Source organism: Cyprinodon variegatus, unplaced genomic scaffold (genome assembly GCF_000732505.1).
Source record: "Cyprinodon variegatus isolate N-32 unplaced genomic scaffold, C_variegatus-1.0 Scaffold363, whole genome shotgun sequence".
NCBI lineage: Eukaryota > Metazoa > Chordata > Actinopteri > Cyprinodontiformes > Cyprinodontidae > Cyprinodon > Cyprinodon variegatus.
This window is the reverse complement of record NW_015150816.1, coordinates 655,426-670,977: the sequence shown is the minus strand read 5'-3', so window position 1 is coordinate 670,977 and position 15,552 is coordinate 655,426. Positions and strand designations below refer to the sequence as shown.

At 39.5% G+C, this 15,552-nt stretch overlaps 1 protein-coding gene across 1 annotated transcript in view; it reads right to left on the bottom strand.

Moving 5' to 3' along the window:
- Positions 1-1,044: 1,044 nt before the first annotated feature.
- The window catches only part of nmbr (neuromedin B receptor), an 82,489-nt gene continuing 67,981 nt past the window's right edge, over positions 1,045-15,552 (bottom strand). Inside the window, exons 4-5 of the mRNA XM_015386301.1 lie at positions 6,183-6,421; positions 1,045-1,784 (exon numbers count right to left, since the gene is read on the bottom strand). Of these exons, the coding sequence (XP_015241787.1) occupies positions 1,622-1,784; positions 6,183-6,421 (402 nt within the window). The 3' untranslated portion in view covers positions 1,045-1,621. The remainder of the gene's footprint in view (positions 1,785-6,182; positions 6,422-15,552) is intronic.

Below are 15,552 nucleotides of genomic sequence, written 5' to 3'. Positions count from 1 at the left end.
GGTAGCACTGCTGCCTTGCAGCAAGAAGGTTGCAGGGTTGATTCCCAGCCCAGGGTCTTTTTGCGTGGAGTTTGCATATTTTCTCTAAACATTTGTGGTTTCTCTCCGGGTACTCCGGCTTCCTCCCACAGTCTAAAAACATGACGTTAGGTTAATTGTCTCCTCTATATTCTCCTTAGGTGCGAGTGTGTGTGAATGGTTGTTTGTCCTGTTTGTCTCTGTGTTGCCCTGCGATGGACTGGAGACCTGTCCAGGGTGGACCCCGCCTCTCGCCTGTAGACAGCTGGAGATAGGCACCAGCACCTTTGAGACCCCACTTGGGATAAAGCGTGTCAGAAAATGGATGAATGGATCTCACAATGGAGAAATTCACTCTCTGCATTTAACCCATCCCCTTTGGGAGCAGTGGGTTGTCATTGCGTGGCACCCAGGGTCTAATGTCCATCCTTGGATTTTTCATGCTGGACATTAAGAAATACCACAAGAAGCTACCAGAATCCGGGAAAAGTCCCTGGACTCTCCTAACTTGAAGCTTCTCTGAAGGATCAGGTGGAGCCAGCGAGATTGACACTGTACTCCGGCTTCCTACACTAAATAGAGCATGTGACTCAAAATACAGGTCCGCCATTTTGAGTTGAACAGACAACACAAAGCATAAAGAGGCTCCTCCTATTTGATAACGCATTGAAGTGAGCTCGGCATTGACGTTATGATCTGCTGGCAAAACGTAGAGAGAGCAACAATAAATGATCCAGGAAATCTGCTGGAATGGCATTAGGTGTAAACACACCATTAGTAATAAGTGAATCATAAGTAGAATCAATAATTTGGAGATTTCTCCAATCAAACCCAAATTACCTCTGATGTTATCTTTTTGAGGTAATCTTACATTAAAATGCCTTTTATCAAGAGATAAACCATTCTTTAAGACACTCTGGCAAAATATAACCTCAATGGACCTGAACAACAGTAGCAGATATTTGCACCAGTTATTAAGGAAAGGCTGTGATTTTTTTTTTTTTTCTCTCCTGCAAGGACCACATATTCACTGATGGAGAAGCCAAAAATGCAAGTAGATCCAATCCATGCTGATTAGGTTTTAAGGGAAAAGGGCCACATGTGCAAAGAACGTACCCTCCAGCCTGCCTAAGCGAGCCTCGTGTGATTTAAATTCTTCAGAAGAGGCTGCAGAGGCGTCCAGGAAGTCACAGGTTAGACCTTCCACCATTTTAACAATTCTCTTTGGATGCAGCCACTTCTATCAGCAGACAAAGCACAGGCAGATCTCCAAATCAGAGCATCAACAGCAAACCTTCTGGACATGTTCATGTAATAGTTGTTTCTAAAGCATTTCTACTGCCTCCAGTTGTCCACTGATATTCTGTAAGCTGGGGAGTCGTAGCACATCCTCACTGTTTTCTGCTCTTGTTTTGTTCCAAAGAGGCACTTCTTGTTTTGTTTGTTTAAGATGCTCATGACTTAAAGCGATGACATGATTCACCCGACTGGTGCAACATCTGAGGACTTTTATCCCCACCCATCCACTGGGTTACTGTCCCAGGACCCCTCTTTTAAACTGGAGCGGAGTCTCTCAGCAGAGCATCCTGGAAGGTTCCCCTCTTCAAAGAGCCACTTCCTGTTTATTGGGGTTGCCGTTTGCTGCTGGAGCCACAACCACGGCGGTGGGCACGGTCTTCTTGATGGATGTGAGGCGGATGTGAGAGGTGCTGTGCATGTAGCTGGGTTGGCGTTCAGGACGGGCACCTCGTCCGCATCGCAGCTGACTGGAGAAGAAAAAGAAGCAATAATAAATCAAAGGTACAAAGCAAAAGTAATTATGAAGTTTAAGAACTGAGTGATTTAAGCAAATTTTTTGTATGATCTTTTAAGAGTGAATGGAAGTCTTTATTTTTCAAAATCCTGCTGAATTAAAAAAAAACCCATGAGCTTTATTGAAATAAAACAAAAGCAGTAAAATGACAAACTAAATACATTCTCTACTGTTAAATCGCAGTTTGGCAAGATGGCCAATTAAATGCCCTGCATTTAGAATTAAGGAAGGTTATTTCTACAGTATGACCTGAGTATACGGCTGTTGCTTTAGTGACAGAATGCTGCATCCTAAATGCACAAAGGAGCGTTAGAGCAGATCCTTCCTACAAGCAGCTGTAAGACGTCATAACCATCGCTGCTCCCAATAAGCTCAATAGGTGTTTCCATACTGCTTCTATTTTCTTTTTTTTTTTGCTCACTTATGACACTTATTCTAAAATATCCCTTTTTAAATCAACCTTCAACAGTTGGAGATTCTATAAATGTTTACTAACTTTACAGTATTAATGTTAACAATTTGATTTCTTATTATACAATATTTTTGTTTATTCTGTTTTCATAAACTTTTTTATTTGACTTTTGTAATCCTGCTTACTATAAATGCCTGTTGTTGCTGTTGCTTTGTTCTATACTATGAATAAAGGGGCACCAGAGTGACTCAAAATCCTATTTTTTAACTGCAGATTAAAACATAAAAACAGAACAGGAAGATGGAATACAAATCAGATATGCATTAACACAACCATTTAAATATAGATATAAATTAAAATACACAAAAGCAACAGGACAATGCAACCAGGTTAGAATAAGGCACAGAAACTGATGTGTGACAATTAATAAACCAGATTTTTAAATATCTATAGAACAGTTTGTTGCTTTTCTACTGCACAGTGGTTTTTTCTAGAAGAAATTTACCAGGGGGCAGGATGGGGCGTTTTTTTTTTTTTTTTTTTTTTTTTTTTTGGGGGGGGGGGTCATAGAACTAAAGGATAACACAAAAACACACAAAAAAAACAAAACCTAGGACAAGAGTGTTTAGTATTATAAATGATCCACAAAGCCCAAGTTGCTCACTTTGGATCAAAAAGTCAGTACAGGTGAAGCTAAAACTGCTTGCAATTTTTAAATAATGGTTAAAGTAAATTGGCCAGCCAAAATAGTAAATTGGCCCGATATAAATCAGTAAAAGTCTCTTCTTTCATCAAACTAGATTGATCAAGTTACTGTCACGATTTGGCTATGGTTAGTTGACCCAAAAGCAGAGGCAGGGAGGCAGAGGTGAATCTCTTGTGGATTTAATAATGAATTAACAGAAAACAGTGGCAGGTTATCCAAAAATCCAAAAACAAAACAAAGTCCAAACAAACAGGAGTCCAAAAATCCAAAAATAAAAACATGAAAATAAAAACATGAAAACTAGTCAAAACGTACCAGAAACCATGGAGATATCAGGGGAATAACAATCATGAGGAGGAAGGCACAGAGAGAAGGAGTTGGAGCATATTTGACGAGGACCCAGCAAAAAGGAACTGAAGAGGGCTTTTTAAAGGAGACTGAGACAAAGAGAGGGCTAGAAACTGGAAGGAGGAAACTGGGAGCAGGTGGGCACAGAACAAGACAGGGAAAGAGCTAGGGAAGAAGGAGAACACAAGAGGGCAGCAGAGGGCAACAAATGGAAAGCTGGAAGACTGGAAATAACAACAAAATAATAATTAAACTACTAGAACTATAAAACAAGGAGAAAGGAAAACTAAACACTAACACTAGAAAACAAGGAGTAAAGCAAGACTGGATACTCTAAAGAAAAACATAACAGAAACCCTGACAGTTACACTGCAAAAACAGATCTAAAAAGGTATTATTCATATTTTTTCTAATATCTGCTAATTGCATCAATTTTGTTGAGTGTGTTTTCAGTACAGGGGCCATAAAATGGGCCAAGACTGGTCCTAGAGGCGTACAGGCCCCTGCCTGTGCCTGACTAGAGCCACCTCTGCTACTGCATATTTTCACTTTTTAGGTTTTTTCTTAGCTATACATCTGAGGTGAAACAAAGCATCTGTCCTCTGGCCACAGTGCTATTCTGTAACATCAATGTCCCAAAGCAAAGAAATAATAGCCTTCAGGATGTCTAGTGTGAGTGGAAGCCCTTGAATGAAGCTTTAGAAAATGCCAGGAATACTTCATGACAATTGCTTCTGGTACTCAAATATTCCACCTTGAGGAAACTTTTGATTAATCTAAAATTGGAATTTAACATTGCATGTGCACATGGTACCAAAACCCCTAAAACACAGAACAGTTGCCTGTCTGAGAAGAAGCTGAGGCTGTTTTCATCCACTGCTGTCAACAGGTTGCACAGATTTACATTAAGTGGCAAGAAAACCATCAGGAGTCCATCTAAATAATAACTGACTACATCAGATTTGTCCTTTCTAAATCTAAAAAGTGAATCTTTCTCACTATGGAAGAATACTTTGATCCTGAGGAAAAGAAGTCTGAAATGCCCTCATCATCAGCCACTTTATCAGCCTATAGGACATTTAGGTATTCATGTGAGGGTGAAATTGACTTGCTGAAATTCTAACGGAGCATTTGAAGGGAAGAGAAAAGAGATTTAAATGACTTTGAACAAGTCATGGGCGTTAATGTCAAATGGGCTGGACTGGATGTTTTACTTTTCATACAAACCAGCTATTAACTTTATAAAAAAAAAAAGAGTCTGTATCAGAATAGTTCAATTACGCTGCCATATTTAGTCCAAAGATGTAAGGGTGGCTGGATTTAAATGATTAAAATGCAAAACAAAAGCTTAAGGAACACCTTATTGCAACCAAAGCATGAAGGAAACCATCACTGAATGGAAAGCATGTCCAACCTTGAAGTCTGTGGGCTAAGAAAGCAGAAAATCACACCAAAGGGGCTCCTGCTGTCTTCTAAGAACTGGAAAAACATTTTAAACCTACCAACACCTGGCAATGGAAGAGTATCAAAAGCTTGACATAGAAACATCAGGTTTTATTTTAAAAACGTAAACAACTGGATCCATCTGGCCAGAGGAGTCTAATGGTGTAGGACAGAGGTCATGGATTAACGGACCAGGTTCCGGATCCGGACACACCTGTTTGCTAATTTGGACCCAACCTGATTTAAAACATTTATAAATTACGGAATGTTGCACGTGATCCAAATTATTCAATGAGCTGTCAGTCTGGGTTTCTGCTGTTGCCACTTTTAGACGATGGGAAAGAAGGAGAATACGATGAGAAAAAGAGAGCAGAGAAAGTGTGGACTGCTAGAGGAACTGCGGTGAACTGGTGAAAGAAAAGTGAAATGGCGTGCTCAAAGATGACCCTGCACATTTAGAGGATGTTTGGCTCAACCTGCTGCTGTGAAGCAGGATTCTCCACCATGAACAGAATGAAAAATAAATATGGATCCAGGCTCAAAATGAGCAACTTGATATGTGCTTGAGAATGGCTTAGTCTCTGGTTAAACCTAGGTTTAAAGCCTTGCAGGGCAGCCTAAAGCCCACTGCCAACATTAAGACAGAAAAAAGAAAGGGAAAAAATGGTTTTATATAAAAAAGTGAGTCAGGAAATTGTCTATATAACAAACTGAAAGATTTGTATTTTAGACTTCAAAAACAATTTAGATTTTAAAATGGAAAATGTTCTATTATTTATATTTTTATTCATAATTCAATGTATAACATAGATGCATAAACGCCTCATTTTATTTCAGTGTTAAATTCTATTTAAAGTAATGGATTATAATGTTGTTAAATGAAGGACTTTATTCACTATAAAGTGAGCACAAAAAAAGCTTAAAAAAAAAAACTAATAATACGCAAGCAAGGACATATAAACCAGTTTCTTACATTAAATGCTTACATTTCAATTTTCCTTCAAGCGTTAAGCTGCCTTTTATTTAATGTTTGTGATTTTTCTTCAAAACAAAACAGTATCAAGACAGAGTGTAAAATGTTATTCAGCAGTTTGTCGTAACTTTAGATCTTAAGACAGCAAACCTTTACGATACTTTGTGTTTCACTCCTTGATAATGTTTCCTCCAACATTATTAGAAATTAATGTTAGTTTGTGAAAAGGCGAGCAAAATACCTTGAATAAAATAAAAGGTCCAACTAGAGGCTCCCTGAAATCTCACCTACTGTAAAATGATTGATTTAGAACTCTTCTATTTGAGTACATGTTCATTCTGAGTATCGCATATCGAATATCTTCACTACACTGCGACATTTACGGGTCCCGTGTCTCTGGAAGAATGTTAAAACTGAGTACTTTAGCATTTCTCTCTACTAGGTAATGTTTGTGACAGTAAACACTGACCTGTTAAAGTGGCGGCGGAAGCTCTCGCTGAGCAGGTAGAGAGCGAAGGGATTGACACAAGAGGAGGAGAAGCTGAGGACTCTGGCCACCAAGGTGATGATGAGATGAGCCAGGGACAGGTCCATCTGGTGGTAGTGAAAGGAGCGGTACATGTAGAGCACGTGGTTGGGAAACCAACACAACGCAAACAGGCCCACAAAAACAAGCACAATCTTGGCCAGGCGCTTCCTCGTCTCCATCTGAAAAAGCAAATATGAAGTTCAGGTTAGATGTTTGTAGAAGTTTAGGATGAAAACGAACACAAAATTTACTTTGGCTTTCAAATAACTTATTGGAACCATTGTTTTCCTTTGTTGTCCTGTTAGAATACTGCCACTACCGTGTCTACCAACTAGTGCAGTGTTCTGGTATAGATCTATAGAAGATGCTTGGCTTGTCTCTTTGGGCTGCTCCTTGTTCTAGTCCAGCTTGAATTCTCTGATTTGGTTGATCGGTTAGTTCATGGTAGGAGATAACTGATCCAACTGATCTAAGAAGGCATTTTCAGTCAAATAACTAAAATCTCAGCACAGTTTGGTGGAACGATGATCCCAAAGAGACATTAAAACATTTTTTATTATTATTATTAGCCTCAAATTTCTGTTGGTGTCCAGATGGATAATTGAAATAGATTGTGGTAGAGAGTTGCTTTGTGCTGGAACAGGACAAGTTTTGAGCTGTTTAGCGAAGACGAGAAGAAGCAAATTTTGGGTTTTGAAACCAAGAATTACCATATTTAACTGTTAAGCATGGTAAAGGCGGTATGTCTGTTTTGGTGCAGGTACATCACAAAAAATGTTTGGAATAACAAAATACTACATTGTTCATAAATATTTGAGCCTGTATGTAATTAATTTTAAATAAAATTTATATATCTCACACTGGAGAAATTAACTCTCTGCATTTAACCCATTCCCTTTGGGGAGCAGTGGGCTGCCAATGTGCGGGACCCGGAGAGCAGCGTGGGATTAAGGGTCTTTGCTCAGAGAGCCAGAGTGGCAGTTTGTGGTAATGGGGCTCAAACTATAACCTGAGAATTCCACTCTTTATGCCCTAACTGCTAGGCTACCAATCCCCCCTCTCCCCCTTTTTTTTTTTCAATAGAAAAATATTTGAAAGTAGTTGATTTAGAGAAAAGTTTCAGCAAATTAAGCCTGGTGCAGCTAATTCCTTCTAAAATATATTAGCTTTGTTGATAAAATCAATGTTATTTCAGTAATAAAAGAGAAAACAGAGAAACAAATAGCTGAAATGGAATAATTTTAAAAGATTTTTTCCGCTGAAAGAAGTGAAAAAACGTCCTTCCTGGATGTTCTCCAGGATCCTCCTGCAGAAAGCTTTCTCTGACGGCCCGATGATGAAACCGATGACCAGAAATAAGCCAAAACAGATTCAGTGGCTTTGGGCTGATGTTACAGCCCTTTGAGAGGACTCTACTGTCAGACTGAGTTTTCTGAAGCATGAAAAATATTAGCTTAAATCATCAAACATAGGTCACATTGAAGTGCTTTTCTGTGTATTTCTGGCTTCAAAAGAAACAGGATCCAATGAGATCTTAGGGGAAGCGGTTCCTTTCCTGCAAAACTTGATTCTAAAGAAAATAAATGAAAACATTCATAGTGAATAGTCCCAAAGTACTGCGAAGACCTGGTCTGTTTTTATGACTGACTTTATGACTTTCCATCATTATTTAATTTCTATTTCCATTACAAATGTCTCAATATTCTGCTTAATCGAAAAAGCAACGTTTTACAGTTGAGGAATTTCCATTAAATAAACAAAAGAATAGCAAATTACTGTAATACTTTTTTTTCAATCATGCATTAATTCTGAAAATAACATGGCAGTGATGGAGGTAAACAGATGAGATTAAAATAAATATTTTTTATCCCAATTTTTTTTAATAGCTGTGTTTCTTTTTATTGCACAATTTGCACAATTTCATGCTTCTATCTTCTATTTTGCATCTATCAAACCCATGTTTGCAGAGTTTTTCCCTCCACAAAAAGTCCCAAGTCTGGAGCTTTCACAGTCCGACACAATAACCATAGAACTTTAGTGCAAATCATGCTGGCTTTTGTTAAAATGCTTTATGGAGAAGCTGCTTTGATTTTGCAGTAGGACTTAGTATCAGCCACCACAGCCAAAAGAATCAGTGTCTGCTTTAAATCTGAAGCAGACAGCATTATAAACATCTGATGAAACCATAGACCAGGGTTCGTCCAGTCCTTAAGATTCTGTGTTCTGCACCTTTAAGATGAACCTTTAAATACAAATCATATATGCCAATAAGAATGCTAAAAGCAAATATCAGTGACTTTTACAGAAAAGCAACAATTGTTCCTCACCCTGTGTTTTGCATTTGTCCACTTTTTATGGATCGTCTAAGCAGCCGTCTCTGTAAAGCGCTCCAGGATTTAACAAAGTCCCAGCTCACAAAAAAACAAGCTAAATAAATAACGAAAAAAAGCTGTGGTAACGCTGATATATGTAACGCCATCTATCAGTACCCGGGAGCAACAGGGAGCATTTCTAAGCCACTTACTTTGGTTTCAATGAAAAATGTTTGTTGGCTTACGTTGGTGGTTGTAATGACAGCACAGGACATTTCTCCAAGCGTTATTGACTCTACTATGGTTTAAGACAATGGATTGCTTTACTAGTGAGGCTTTTTAGTTTTAAATTAAATCTGCATAACATTTAATCAATATCTTTATCAAAAGAACATTTGCAGCGTCATACATCTTTAGCTTATGTGTTAGAGCTCGACACATGCACTGATGCATCGGTGTTGCTGGACCCATCACTACCTCCACCACATTGTGACACCAAGTGGCAAATAAAAAACCAAAGAGGTTTAATAAAACTGCCCTAAAAACAGCTGAAAACATCCAGAACTCATCCAAACTGAGGCTGAAAACTGCATTTTAATGTTGCTTCTGATCCAGCTTTAGGTTCTCACCTGGTCTAACATCATCATGGGGTTTTTTTACACACAGTAAGAGGATTAGAGGAGTAAACTGGATTACAGTTTTCAGAAGTGGATTTTTTTCTCTGTAAATATGCAGTAATTAAATCCTTTCAACTGTGTGAAGAAGGAGCTCCACAGCTAATCAGCAACACCTGTCATCGTTTTACCTCCTCTGTCTCTTCTTTAACAAGAAAATTGATAATAATTTAAGTAAGAAATGTTGAGAAAAGCAGAAATCCTGATGGATTGAATTTGCTTTCATTCCTTGTTCAGAATCTTAGTGACCTGCAGGTTCAGGCAGCAAACTCTGCTGAGAGGCTGGATTAGGAGAAACCCCTCAGGTTTTCTTCAGTTTTCAGCTACCTTTTATATCAGAAGATTTAATGCTATATAAAAATATGATCTAAAATAAAGCACTCCCATCAATCAATGGTACGTAATTATGTTTGCTACCCATTCTGGTTATTATAATACTTCATCTGTTTCTGACACAGCGGTTTAATCTGGCAAAAACGAGCAGATAAACACATCATTCCCTCGGCTTTCAGCGCTATCCTGGAATGTAACGAGCACTTACTGCAGCAATCAACTGGCAGAGGGGAAATGGCAGCACACATCTTCTGTGTGTTTATTATTTTATCTGCTTTAGATTGTTGCATTTTACCACATTTTATTTGCAGTAATTCATCATGTTTTTCTGCTTATACATCCTTCCTGACAATATTTTGCTAAAGGTACACCTTTAGTTGACGTCGCTCCTGAATCACTTTGAATAAGATAATAAAGTTCATCTTATGTGCATAGTATTGTTTATATGATCATCATAGAGGTTTATGTTTTCATTTATTCCACTGCTTAGGAATTGGGTCTACCAACCAGCTCTATCCTGTACCACCATTCAAACTGATTATATTCTTCATTAACTCACCAGATAAGCATGCTCTTATTATGAAATATCTGACTGTCTGACTTCCTGTCTGGCTCATTTGAGCTTTAATGGTTTAAACCTAAATGATGAAACTGAACCACATTTATCCTCTAACAGCATCGTGACACAAAAAATTAGGGGAAAAGCCTAATGGATGTAACCTGTAAACATTTCTCAGTTTAGGTCATGGAAACTGGTCCCTGTCTGTGCGCTGAGGAGCATACAGTAAAAGCTATATTTATTCTTAAGGGGACATTTTGGCTACGTTCACACTGCAGGCCTTAATGCTCAATTCCGATTTTTTCGTGAAATCTGATTTTTTTGCGTGTCTGTTCACACTTCCAAGTATATGCGACTTGTATGTGATCTACTGTGTGAACTGAAAGCGTTCAACCGAAGTGTCCCGCATGCGCACTCAAGGACGCGATGACGTCACATGTAGCAAGCGTCCTCAGTGTTTGCGGAAGTAAACATGACTCGTAATACCGCAGCGTATATTGCGTTCTTTAAGTTCTTCTCCAACAGGAGCAGGCACATTACGAACGAAATCTTTTTAGAAGATCAAAAAGAAAGACCCTCCCCCGGTTCCGGTAAGACCCTTCGAGTTTGGTCTGAATCGAGCTATCTTTCCAAATATGAATTAAGTCAGCAACCTCACTTTCTCTCCATTGACTGCTCTCTGTGTTATCTTCCGCCATGGTTGTTAGTTTTTCCCGCCTCCGCTTAGTAGGACGCAGATTAGTAACGTTTAGTAACATTTGTCAAGTATCAATGACGTGTAGGTCGGATGAATGCGACCTGGCCGTACAGACACAGGTCGCATTTGAAAAGATCAGATACGTATCGGATTCAGGACCACATATCCAAGTGGCCTGGGTCGCATTTGAAAAAATCCGTTCTGTGTCGTTCAGACTGTCATAAAAAGATCAGATACAGGTCACATATGGGCAAAAAAATCGGAATTGGGTCACTTCAGGCTGCAGTGTGAACGTAGCCTTTGATTCTATCAGAAAAAAAGGTGGTGAAACATAAAAAAAATCAAACGACTCAAATGAGATGATTAATCAGGTGGACAAGGTGTGAAGGGGCCCACTGCACTGCATGTTCTAGATGTGTCCTTGCTTTAGGACACCTGGATCTAATGACTGCTGTGGTTATTGCTGTTATTACTGCTGTTATTTCATATATTCATTTATCCTATGCATTTCCTGCTCAGCAGCCTCCAAGAGATGGACAGGAATGTCATTGTCAAGTCATTTAACGGCAGACAAACATCTTAAATGGGCTGTACAGGCGGCCCTGAGTGAATCACGAGGGGGAGGGTGTTCAGAAATGCTGGTACATGGAGATGGATGAATAATCTTCTGGTTTATCAAATAGGGACATGAAGGAACCATGCGTCTCTGTGCCAGTTCAACATCTAACTAAGCCTTTTTTGGTAAGCGCTGTTAGGAATCCAGTTTGTGTGGGTTGGGTTTTTTTGGTGTTCTTCTCTCCCCCCACCACCAGGTGGTGCCCTGTCCCCGTTGGTCCTCCTGCACACCTGTGGCTAGTTGGCTCATCACTGAGAAGTATTTGAGCGGCGGACTGTCACTACCTCAACGCCAGAGTGTTTGCCAGTTTTGGGTACTCTAGCCAAGTTGAGTTTAGCTGAGTCTAACACTCTTTGTTTCTAACGTTGTTTTAGTCTTTTGGCAGGAAGTCATCCTGCATACTGGATTTTTTGGCCTTCTCCCCCCTGGAAGGATTTGTCTGAGCTTCACACTGAGCATGGGATTTATCTCCACACGCCCCGTTCAAATACTCCTGGAAATCTAAGTGGCAGTCCACTCCATTGCTCCTCAGGAACAAACCTAACTAAAACCTGTCCGCCGTCCAACGAGCCCCTCTGGAAAAAACCCACACTGGCTGGATTCTGGGAAGAAACCTTTCTCTGCATAACTTCCAGTTCACCAGCTCTCTGAGTTCACCTGAATCGTACCCATTTTGGACTTCTAATAAACCTGTTAAACTTTTACTCTAGTTTCTCTGAGTGGTTTTCTGCATGTGGGTCAGATCCCATAAAAACACCATGACAAACGCTGATTGACAGGTCGGTTATTTAACAGTCACCCTGAGACATACACATTACAGCCACAACCACAGGGTGCTCAGAAATATAAAATTCCCTTAAAATGTGCTTAAATACGTCCAATCACAATTGGAATGAAGGAGCCAATTTCCAAACAGAATCAGCCCTATAACTGATTGTAAAAATGTAAATGTCATATTCGCCTCTAAAAATGGAAAGCCTTTCCATTTCAAAGCCGTGCTCGTAATTGTGATGCCCAAAGGCCACCAATGTAGTAGCATATTGGCAGCTCCGCTTAGGATTCACTTACTATTCATACATCATACAGTAGTAATGGTAACCATTCTAACAATAGATGTATTTGGAGCAGGCTGCTTGCTTTAAGGGGTTTTTTCTTTTTGGTGGGGGGTTTGTGATGTCCTGATTTAACATTGTCACCTATAAACTTGTTTCCTAATAGAAATGTACGGTAGCAGCCATTCAAAATGGCCCTTCCCAGTCAAACGTCACATAAATGGCAGCCAACTTCCAACCACTGGAGCGACCCCTTCTGGCATATTTTTTCACTCTGACTCCACCCATTCACTGAATTACAGGGAGAACACGCTTCTCTTTCGATCTTTATGTTATTAGGATAATTATCATTGAGCCTATCTTTAACAATGTCCACAAATCATGACAATATTTTAGTACAAATATTGATGTTAAAAAAAGGAATTGTAGCTCTACTCCAAGACCCTTCCATAGGACCAAGCTCAGCCAAAAAAGCTAATTTCAGTCCGTGGTATCAGGTTTATTGTGGCTTTGTTTTTAATCCAGATTTCATGACCATAGGTAAGAGCAAAGACAGAGAGTTGCAAATTGAGAGTTTTGCCTTTTTTCTCTTTAAACGACATCAGACCGATCAGTTTCTGCATTATAGCAGCAGCCACATCGATCCGTCTATTAATCACCTGCTCCAGTCTCCCCCTCCCTCGTGAACAGGACCCCAACATACTTAAACTTCTCCACTTGATGTAGAAACTCTTTCACAACCTGAGGGGGTCAAGCCACCTATTTTCACCTTTTTTAAGAATAATGGCCTCGGACTTGGAGTAGCAGATTCTCATCCGAGCTGTTTGACACTAGACTAGGAACCGCCCCAGTGCATGCTGTAGGTCTTGGCAGAAGGTAGCCATCAGAATCCCATCATCTGCAAAAAGCAGTGATGAGATCCCCAAACCAGACCTGCAGTACTTGGCTGAGCCTAGAAATCTTGTTCATAGAGGTTATGAATACGATCAGTGACAGAGGGAAGCCCAGGCGCAGTCCAACATGCTCCTGGAACAGATCGAATATCAAACAGACATTCCCAGCAGACCCTCACTACTTCTTTCATCGTGATCATAATGACACCACTAGGTGTCATTGTTGTTGGCCGTTGAAGTCCTAAAAGCAGAAAGCTGGAATCCATGAAAGAGGCACTATTGAATCATAGCTCCATCATTTTTCTGAAACAGATTAAAAAACAAAACATGAAAAATCTGTTTGGAACTTGAACAAATAATTTTCACATCTGACAGGATTTAAGGTGAGAACATCAAACTCTGGATGTGTAAAGAGATGAATCCTTAAAAGATCGACCGACTGCAACCACTGGTTCATTGGTTCTGTTAACCACTGACTGACAGTCTGTCCCACACCAGTTTCTGCTTGAATAATAACATTTTGCTTCTGCTGGTCTCTCATATATATTCTTAAGACAATACACTGAGGTTTATAGTTGGAACATGACAAATAGAAAAATTTTGTTTGCATAATTCTGCAAAACCAGAGCACCATGATCACGTCTCCACTAAGCAGGGATTTCTAAGTGTAACTCGGAACATGTATATGCATAACTCACAAGTTTTGATGACATCTGCAAGGAGAAATGTTTGGAGCATTCTAAACTTGTTCAGATTTGCAGTGTCATTATTTTATCATTAACGTATAACCGCTGTTTATCTCTCAGAACACATCTGCTCAAAACATCCAATCAGAAATCATTTACAGACTAAATTGTTCCCTAGAGAGGGTCTCAGCCCCACCCTGTTGGTATTTGCAGAGGAGTCCAGGCAGTAAATGTTACTGCTTCCCTTCTGAATGGATTCATATCTCTGTAGTAATAATAGGAAGAAAGTTATTATCATGAGATTTCCCCAGAGGCAAAGCTCAGAGCACTCTTTGTCTCCGAGGCAGCAGTCTGCAGAGCCACCTGGGAATTAAAGGCTGCCTGATCCCGTTAGGAACTTAATGGAGATAAATCGGCACTTGAGGCAACTGCAGGTGATCCATTCAGATGTCAATTTTTCTAAGATCCTTCAAATCTTGAAATTAAAAGTCTGCCCTTATGTTTTTACTTGTTGCAATAATGGCAACATCTGGGTTTGCAGGGAATATACGGCTTATATTTATAGAAAGCAGGTGTAGAAGTCTCCCATCAAGCAGACATTCAGAAAGCTGACTTCAAACCGTCATTCATCTGTGCACATTCAGTGGCGTACAAGGATTTGTTTTATATCCATCTCGCAGGCAAGAGAAGAAAAGAAGTGAGGAATGAAAGAGGAGAGTGTTTTGTGAAAGCATGTTTAACAAGGCCTCCTGTAAATCAGCCTGTGTAGAGACTCAGCAACAAACAACGCAGAGTTTACTCTGCCTGCAGGAGAAAATAATGAGAATGTAGCTGGAAGCTTTGTTTATCTCGGGATTTGCCAGCCTGAATCTGACAGGTTTTTACTCACAGCACAGGTGACTCTGTGATGTAACTGTAAGAAATAAAATTGTTTTTTCAAGGTTATTTATTTTCTGTGACGTTTACACTCAGATTATCTGCAGATTTCTGATGAGCAAATTTGTTGAAATAGAAAGTCCAGGGTCTTGGACTTAAAAAAAACCCTAAGCTGACTGAGTTTATGGAACGCAAAATGATTACAAGTCTAAACATATTGAGGAATGATTGTTAGTTTGAAGGTAATGCGTATAAGTTCAAAAGGAGATGTACAAGTAAATGCAATTGTCTCTAAATTGCTTTATGTCTGAGGGAGTGGAGGCCACAGAGTGTGATCTTTGTACGAAGTTCTAGACAAGGTGTTTAAATAAACTTAACCCTTTTTTCTGTCAGCCTCCTTTGAATAAGAGCCACCGCTGCCAAAAATAAGAACAAGATGCTTTATGTCTAACATATAAGAGACATTAGATCTAAGAACCAGAGTTGGAAACTGCTACTCTAATGGGAACTAAGTGTTCTTCAACTACAGATATAACACCAATTAATCAAAGATTCTATCAGAATCAAAGCACCAGTTTTATTGATAGAGCTTGAAAGAAGCCAAGATACATC